The 9,347-nt window shown below is 45.5% G+C and overlaps 1 protein-coding gene across 1 annotated transcript in view; it reads right to left on the bottom strand.

Annotated features, from left to right (window-relative positions):
* Nucleotides 1-5,074, bottom strand: part of NIPAL2 (NIPA like domain containing 2) — a 51,119-nt gene extending 46,045 nt beyond the window's left edge. The window contains exon 1 of the mRNA XM_061995046.1: nt 4,673-5,074. Within this exon, the coding sequence (XP_061851030.1) occupies nt 4,673-4,777 (105 nt within the window). The 5' untranslated portion in view covers nt 4,778-5,074. The remainder of the gene's footprint in view (nt 1-4,672) is intronic.
* Nucleotides 5,075-9,347: the final 4,273 nt, after the last annotated feature.

Consider the following 9,347-nt stretch of genomic DNA (forward strand, 5'->3'; position numbering starts at 1 on the left):
AGGAGCAGACAGGTGTTTGCCAGAGCAGCCAGACCTTCATTCTACATCACCTTGGAACTTCCAGGCAAGGCTATGAGACACCATAATCAACATGGTAGCCATGGACAGTTTAAAGTCCATTCTTTGCAGAGTATTCTACGAGTTAGGTCAGGGAGGGCAAAGCACTGCTCTGAGCCAGACAACTCCAAAACAGGTTAGGGATTCAGATTCATCCCATGCCTAGTCTTTCCTACTCAGTGCTGACTAAGCAAAGAGGAGCACACAGTCTGCTCCACCGTCTCCAGGCTAAATCTGATTCTGCTGCTCTGGATCACTGTGCTGAATTAAGCCCTGTAGACAGTGGCTGAGATGGATATTGGACTGAGTCTGCACTATTCCCCCAAGACTTTTTGTAAAATACCGTTCTGAAGCAGTCAAACATTAAACTAATTTCTGCCCTAGGTAGGATATGTACTACTTGTGACTCAGGTTTCCTTACATTTGTCTTCTGCACCCCACTTTCTGACAAATGACAAAGATTATAATGTTCCTTATTCCCTAGAAATTTCCAGATTAACATTCTCAAACCTCTTAAAACAGATCAGTGTAACTATGATGCTCCTGCTTAACTCACTGTCACCTTAAACATTAAAAAAAGTCAACAAATGCATATGTTCTTTAATATCCTCAGAAAAACCTAAAAATTCATTTTGCCATAGCAGCTGTTAGGAGGGGAAGCACTGAAAACAGTCTGAGACTTGGGAAAAATAGCCCAGTGAGAACTGGTACAGGGAGTTGGCAGAACTATAGCTGGTGTCCAGCCCTGTGAGGGCAGTTGTTTCCAGTATCCTGGCTGAAGCATGCAGGAGGAGCCATCAAGACTGCATTAGTCAAAATGAACCATTAGTTGTCAGCCTACATAAAAGGGCTTTGCTCACCAGCATTTGTCTGCTATCACGTTTGGAAGCACTCCTCCAAGCAGCTCTGACAGCAATGCTGAAGAGATGAAAGTGTCCAGAACAGATGGTGGATAAGCCCTCCCAAACTGTGTCTGTGTGCTCCGAGCTCTAAACGTGGAGCTGAGTTGGTTTGCTGTATTTGCTGCCCAGCACCATGCTGGGTTTCAGGGGGAAATTCCCATAAGCACCTCACTCCTTCCAGCCTTAGTAGGAGAAACCTACGTAGGGTGATAGAGGCCTGCCAATAACACAGCACTATGAATAAAATCAGGCTGTTCTATGACCCAGAGGAGTGCCTGTTGGAAACAAGATAAGCAGGTCACTCCTCAGGCCGGCTGGGAAAGATGCATGCTACCTCCAATCTTTTGGCTACTTTCCCACCCAGGGCATCTGTTCCAGACCTGCTGCCCCATCCCTGGCCACCTCTGTATTTGGAGGTATAAACAGCTCCATGGCTTACTCTCATTCTGCCTGCAGTGGTTGAAAGAAAAAGCTACATTTTCCTAAGGAATTTGAGAGCCACAATGATACAAACGTGCTTATGGTGCAAGGGGACAGAAAAGGGGTAAGGATCTCCTGTACTTGTATCCCTTAGCTTTGAGTAATGAACAAGTTCCTATGCAGCAGCTGATTTTTCTTTAACCTGGAGGCTGTGGCATATATAAGCTGGGTGCTCATTTAATGCCAGACCAGGAAAAGGAGCTAAGGCTGAATATGAACCAACAGTGTGCCCAGGTGGCCAAGAAAGCCATTGGCATCCTGGCTTCTATCAGCAAGTGTGGCCAGCAGTACCAGTGATGTGATTGTTCCCCTGTACTCGGTGCTGGTGAGGCCACACTCCAAACAGTGTGTTCAGTTCTGGGCCCCTCACTACAAGAGGGACATTGGTGTTCTGGAATGTGTCCAGAGATGGGCAATGAAGCTGGAGAAGGATCTGGAGAACAAGTTTGATGAGGAGTGGCTGAGGAGGAAGCTGGGGATGTTTAGTCTGGAGGAGAGGAAGCTAAGGGGAGATATGATCACTCTACAACTGTATAGGATGGAAGGCAGCACAGAAAGACCTCACCATGATGTGTTGAATGTCATCGCACCTTTTAGCAGCCCTCACTGCCTGCTGCTCAGACCACACAAAGGATCAGGTTTCCTGGCTGCACACACTGCCACCTGCACGTATGGCGGGTGACAGGCTGTGATATATTGTCACAGGACAAGAGGCCATAGATGCATCTGAAGGAGCTGTCAACATTTTAAACTTCCAATATAGAACAGAAATTATTTATTACCACAACCCATGAAATAAAACAATCTCTCGAGGTGAGCATCTGGGCAGCCAGTAATAACTTCAAGTTTATTAACAGATATGCAAAGCAAGAAAAAAAAGCAGAAGTGAAATGAATTTCTGTCTCCAGCTCAGCTTCCACACTTGAACAAGTACACACAGTGACTGCACACAACAGCCATGTGAAATAGTTATGGAAGAAGTGTGTCGTCCAAGCTTTCGTTGACAGTTGTTTTCTCTTTCTCTGACACAAAGTCAAACCAAGATCAATATTGTAGATAATAATCTCATATAATCTTGCAAAATATTTTGTCCATAAACAATAATATTGGAAACAAAAAAAACCCAACCTTTGAGAAGTGCTGATGGAAACAAAAGAGGACTAAACTGAGGCAATTATATGCACTTTCTGCTAAGTAAAGTCCACATATGGTAGTGGCTTCTTACATTCATTACTCAAGCAGATCCAAAAATATTGCAATAGTATTAATTTGTCAGAAAATACTTCATGTAACTAAGTTCGTATTTTATCAGATTCTACTAAATCATTAAACATGCCTGTGTGTCCTGCTGTGGGAGCATGGGATCCTGTGTTGCTGATTTCAGAGGTGCAGTTCCTAAGGCACCATCAACCAAGTTACACCCATGTTGATGCCAAAGAGAAGTTTTGTCTCCATCCTTTTTCTTCCCACAGCCATGCATTCCCTCTTCTACCCTCATGCCAACAGCTAGCACCAGTTAATCTGATCCAGGACCTGGTAGGAGAATAATCCCAATTGAAAAATATAAAGGTGAATAAATGTAATGCCAGCACAAGGAGGCATTATGCTACACAGCCACGGGCATTTCAACAACTTCCGTGTCTAGACATTGTTGAAGGCTTACTCTAGTATCACAGATTTCCTTAACGCATGTGTCAGATCTGCTGATCCTGTGTGGATGTCTTTGATGCCCACAGGGCTCTAGGCAGCTGACCAGCCAAACTCCTCAGACGTAGGGGCTCCTTAAAGAGGATTTCTCTCTTTCACCTTCTGATGCTCAGGGGCCTGAAGAATACTCCCCCACTTCACCTCAGCTTTCCTGGGATGTTTCCAGGTAGATGAGAGCTAATGTAGTTATGGTCTCTTGCAGAGACTGAAAAAAAAGAGCTCCTCTTGTAATCAAACCAAGAGCATGAAATACAGAAAAGAGGAAGAGAGAGACCCTGTGCAAAGACCTAAAACTGGGCCGATTCACTGGATCACTGGCAGGATAGCCAAAAATGGAGGGAGAAAAGAATTTCTGATGTTTTCAGAAATACAAAATGTGAAAATGAGGGTGCACCTCTCTTGGGAAAATTAAGGTTGGCAGCAACACATTACCCATAGTTACCCATTACCTGTTCCAAAGCCTCAACTAAAGTACATGGAAGCACAGAAAATCAGTCTCAATCACAGATACACAAGCAACACTAAAAAACAATTCAGGTATTCCCAGGCTTAAAACACAGCAATCCTCACACAACCACCCTAAGGAGCACAGAAGCAGGTAGGGATGTTTTGCAAGCAAACCTGTAACCCCACCGTGACATGGAGGTGGGTGTCCCTATGCAAAGGGAATTCCCTGTTGCTGCCTTCTTCCAGCAGCTCTGCAGGCACATCAGCCCAGAGACCCAACTCCCAAACCTACAGTAACCCTCTGCTCTGGGCTCTGGTCTCCCACATGAGATCGCAGCTCTGCTCCCAGGAAGCACTGCCACCAGCTGTCAGCCAGGAGTCCTGCTGTACCAAGGAGTGCAGGAATTCACAGCTTGCATTCCCTCTGAGAACATGAGGCTGAGAAAATGCCTCCTTCCATCTGGATATCCACCTAGTAGCAAATGCAGAATCCAGAAGGGAGTTTCTGAGACCTTCCCTGGGCTATGACCTGCTACTGGGCTGCTCACAGAGAAGGGAGAGCAGTTAGCTGGAAGCCATTTTATGCACAATTTATACCAATACTTTGCATCATAAAAAAGTGGTTTGCCTCTTATGCAATTTAAGAATGTTGAGTATCCTCTCATGCCTCCTAGTTTGTGAAGCAAAGAGCAGGGAAAAGGTAAAAGGGTTTAATCAACCTCCAATTCGTTTTTATTGTTAGCAGATGCTTCAACTTGCTATTTCTCAGGGGCCACTTCAGTCTCTCTTTTGCAGTTGCCCAAATACATTGTCAGCACTGACAGCAACAGAAACACTGATGACAAAAAGCAGCAATGCTCTAGCACAGAACTAACAGCTCTCTGCCGTGTTCCTGCACAGAAAGGACTGCCTGAGTTTTGTGGGCTGGACAACGGGGTGAAGAGAGTCTAGGTATCAGCAGCAAACAGGTGCTGGAAGGGGGTCTTTGGAGGATGGTGGTGAGGGGCTTAAATTATTACCCCACTCTCCCCATGCCCACTTGCTGGGCCGCGGCACGGTGGCGCACAGCGGGTGCTTACCTTGTGTGTGCTGTACCAGGACGTGGAGAGGGGCCCGCTCCCGGTGCTTGGCCCCCCAAAAGAGGTGTTCCAGAATGCCCACTCTGAAAGCAGGAGGATGCCCATGTCCCTGCCCTCAGGCCCCGGCCTCTGGCCACGCCATGCACTGTCACACCAGTGGGAACAGGTGCTGTGAGGAGAGGCGAGCACAGGACATGGACGTGGCACTCGCTTCCTGGTGTGGGAACGACTGCTCACTTGGCCACTGCAGGCAGGTGTCCACGGCCCAGGGCTGCAGCTGGCGGTGGCAGACCCTCAGCTGGGGAGGATTTGTAGCATAGCAGAGGAACGGGAGCTTGACAGAAGGTTTTGCTGCTTCTTCCCAGGGTATTCAGGTGCCTTTTTCTTTTCTCTAACTTCCCCAATGCCCCACCCTGATCTGAAAAGGCAGCCTGGGAATTTAACTCCTTCAAATCAGTGCCTAAATCTAATGGTCAGTTATTAACTCCTCACTAATAGGTTGCAGGAATTGGAAGTTGTTGTTCCCATATGCATATAGTCACTTGCATAAATTCTTATTATTTCTGTCATGTATTCTCTGCTTCTAAGTATTTCCTGAATAGTTTCTTTGCAGAGATTTCAGGCAGTGGGTTTGTTCCCAGGCTGTGGCTTTATTCATTTGTTCTGTTAGTTTTGATTTGATCACTTAAGCCCTTCTGGGGAAACCCAACAACTAAAAAAGCTCCTTAAAAGGGAGAGTGGGAGCTAGCAAGGTAGGAGCTCAGCAGAATTATGTAGGAGCAGAAGTAGGCTTCTAGACAAGCACAGAATGGGGGGATTAAGGCACTGCATCTTTAGGTTCTGGACAAGAAAACTTCTTGCAATCCAGAGAGCTCATACTGTGCTTTGGAAGTACTGGGTTGTATTAGTTTATCCCATTTGCCAGCTGGGCTTGAAAATGTCCAAAGTTCTGACAAGTAGTGTAGCAGACAAGGGTCAGCAGGCAGTTTTTCTACCACTTGCTGCAGCAGAGTTTTCTCCCCCTCTTAAGAGGAAGTGGGATTGATTGCTTAATTCCAGTGGCTCTGGTAGTCCTACCGTCGGCAAGATACATCAAGAGAGAACAAGTCAGCATGCAGGACAGCAGGCTGGAGATTGAGCGTCCAGCAGGCAAGGAGATTTGATGCCTAATAGAAATGCTGAGCAGCAAAGTTGACTGCAGAGAGACATGAGGATACAGCCTCTTAGTATTAACTTGTTTGAAAATGGAAGAAACATGGAATTACAGAAGTCAAAATAATACTCTTCTGCTTAACTACGTAACCAATGTCTGCACTAGCCACAAGGCTGTTATTTGAACCCAGCCAGAAGGTGATATAGGAAAGGGAAGGTAGTGCTTCAGTTAGATGATGATATAACATGCCAAAATACAAACCCTTGCCTTACAACAAGAAATGCTTTTTTGATGTATGTGGCCTAACTAGAAATACCAGTTTCTGTGATCAAAGCTCCAATGAGTCCTCTGTAAATATTGGAGCTAGCTGCAGTTAAGTATACAAAGGTACACTGGAAAAAAACAGCTCCAATATTTCGCAGCTATGTAAATTCCTGCAGACTATTTTTACAATGTTGTGTCATTATTCTCTGTAATCTAAGATTGCAATAAAAAAAAGGTTTCTAGGCAATTTGGGTTATGGTTGCAAAAAGCCCCTTTTAAGTGGAATGGGAGTATAAACTGCTGCAGTGATATTTTCCCCTTCTAGAGAGAGTTGAAACAATAGCTCAGAGGGAAGCGTGAATGGACCCATTCTTCTAACTGGAGCACTAAACTGGAAGTCTGTTGACAATTTTAAGTGTCAACATCAGCTACTTCAAGGCAGATCATTTTAGCACGAACACCAGGCTAATGTTCTTATTTGTCGTTCTCAATTTGCACTTGTTGGTTAACAGATCCTGAGGCCAAGAGGAAAAGCAGCAACTGGTTGTCAAAGGTTGCTGGGCTGAGGAAAGTTCTTACATTTCTCTGCGTCCTTCACCCACCCAGTCAGATCTGCCCCAGCTCAAAATGGAGAGCAAAAAGCTCGACACTTCCCCAGGCTGGGGTTGTCTTTGGTAGCCATAGCAGTACCTACCAGTGACCTCAGCAGTATGGTTCTTTGTTGCCAAAAATGCACAAACTGGTAAGAGATTGAAAAGGAGTATAAGGGGAGTGGTAGGATGAGAGCAGCCTGAGCTATCTCCTGAGGACAGTTGCTGTTGTTTTTCTTCATTCTTGTTGGTTCACTGCCTAAAATATGAATGTGACTGTGGTTTTCTCTTGCATAAGAAAGCTATTGGAACAGGTTTTCTATGATTTGTCTATGTGGAGCCCTTGTTGAATTGCTTCTGAAGTTGATCTAGCAGTGACAAATTGCTGTTCTGCACTGGGTCCAGATATGCCCACTCTGTTGAACGTGGATGGGGCCTTTATTCCTTTCTTTAGTACAAATCTCTGATTGTCTTGCATAAGAACCCAAAGTTATTCAGATGAATTTATCCTTTCTTTACATTGCAAGCCAGCTGTATTAAGAAAGAGCATTTCAGAAACTATTACTGCTTATATACCACCCTCCATTAGAAAAAAACAACTCACTATGTGCAAATATTCCTGTACTTGTGCATTGCTGTTTTCAGGCTGAAAGTGATGCTGGAGTGAAAGGTATTAAAGGACCAACGCTTAAAATATTCCAAGGAAATGCCCCATGAAGTGGAAGATGGACCTGCAGGATGATTTGATAGAGAACATTCTTTCCAGATTTCAGTGGTGCTCATTTGTGAAGCAAGCTTCTGCCCAAAAATGAGTTCTGTTTTAGGGTCCTTCAAAGCAGGGGTGTCCTCTGCAAGGTGGTGCAGCAGAATAGGCTATAGCCAGTTCAAAATCATGGAAATATACAGTGTTCCCAATGGACACCTGTCGTGGTTTAAGCCTAAGCAGCAAAGCACCACACAGCCACTCACTCACTGGTGGGGAAGAGAAAAGATAACAAAGGGCGTCCTGGGTCAAGGTAAGGATGGGGAGGGATCACTGAGACTTGACTTGGGGAATAAAAAACAAAAAAAAAAGCAAAAAAATATTTAATCCAAAACCAATAAAAAACTAGAGTAAAATAATGAGAGACACAACTAGAACTTAAAAACATCTTCCCTCGACCCCATCCCTCCTCCTGGGCTCAACTTTGCTCCTGATATCTCTGCTTTCTCCCTCCTCTGCAGCACAGAGGGGCAGGGAATGGGGGATGCAGTCAGTTGTCACAGGTTGTCTCTGCTGCTCCTTCTTCCTCCTCCTACTCTGAGGAGGACTCCTCACATTCTTGCCCGTTCCCAGCGTGGAATCCCTCCCAGTCCTCCACGAACCTCTCACGTGTTGCAGCTTCTCACAAACTCCTCTAGCATGGGTCCCTTCCACAGGGTGCAGCCCTGCAGAAACTGACTGCTCCAGCAGACTTCTCACAGACTCATAGTCTCTTCAAGCACTGCTGCCTGCTCCAGTGCGGAATCCTTCATGGGCTGCAGGCAGATTTTGTCCTCACCACTGCCCTCCATGGGCTGCAGGGAAACAGCTGCCATCTCACCGCAGGATGCAGGGGGATCTCTGCTCCAGCATAGCTCCTTCCTTCCTTATACACTGACCTTGTTGTCTGCACAGTTGTGTCTCTGTGTTTCTCTCCTTTCACTTCCTCTCAACCACTTCCTCCTACTACTTGCTCTTGCCACTGCAGATTTTTGTACTTTTTGAATAGTTCTCACAGAGGCACCTGATTCTCTCAGCCTTGGCTACAGACAAGCCTGACTTGGAGTTGGGAGATCTTCAAGCAGCTTCTTGCAGGGCCCACCACTGCAGCCTCTCCACCACTACCAGAAAACCTCACCACGCAAACCCAATACAGCAAAGAAGCACAGCAGAGTTCTAGCATCAAGTCACTGGGGACACATTCAGAATGAGCTGTATATGATTCCCTTTGTGTGTATTTTCAGTTGTTTTCCTTTCTGTACTGCAGGAAATCTAGGGTGGCTCAAAAAACGCTGCAGGGAAAGTATCTTCAGAAATATGACCTGACTTGCTACTGCTAGCTGTCTGTCTTCACACCTGGGCAAAGGCAACAGAAGTACAGGTTTGTGTCTGGCTGTGGTGGCTGACCCACATCAGAATCAGGACAGGACTGATCCATCTTGTGAGTAGCACCTCACTCCCTCTGAGTAGCACGTATCAGGAGGTAGCACCTGTGAAGATGGAGTAGATGCAGCTTAAGTTGTTTGCTACATATAAGATTGATTCAACTGAGTACTCTGAAAGGTGGCAATCTTTGACTCCTCCCATTCTCTTGCCAGTCATTTTGGGGTAGAAAAGAAGGGGCTATACAGCCTGAGAAATAACATCCATCTTCTCTAATGGTTCCCATTAGGCTCTCAGCAGTTTGATTACTTCTGAGCAATGGAGACACGAGAGACTATTGTGGGATTTAAGTGCACTGATTCCTTTATTTTGATGCTGTATTTCTATTTGATACTCTGGCTAAGCATGGGTCTCTGTTAACAGAAGATGATGTTCCTCTGTTGGGTTGTGAGGCTTTAGAGACTGCGATGGGTGATGACATAAACCAACAAAGTCATTATGCAGTTTCTTACCTCTTTGCTTTAGCCTCCTGAAGTCATTCAT

The sequence above is a fragment of the Colius striatus genome, chromosome 4, assembly GCF_028858725.1.
Source record: "Colius striatus isolate bColStr4 chromosome 4, bColStr4.1.hap1, whole genome shotgun sequence".
NCBI classification, from domain to species: Eukaryota; Metazoa; Chordata; class Aves; order Coliiformes; family Coliidae; genus Colius; species Colius striatus.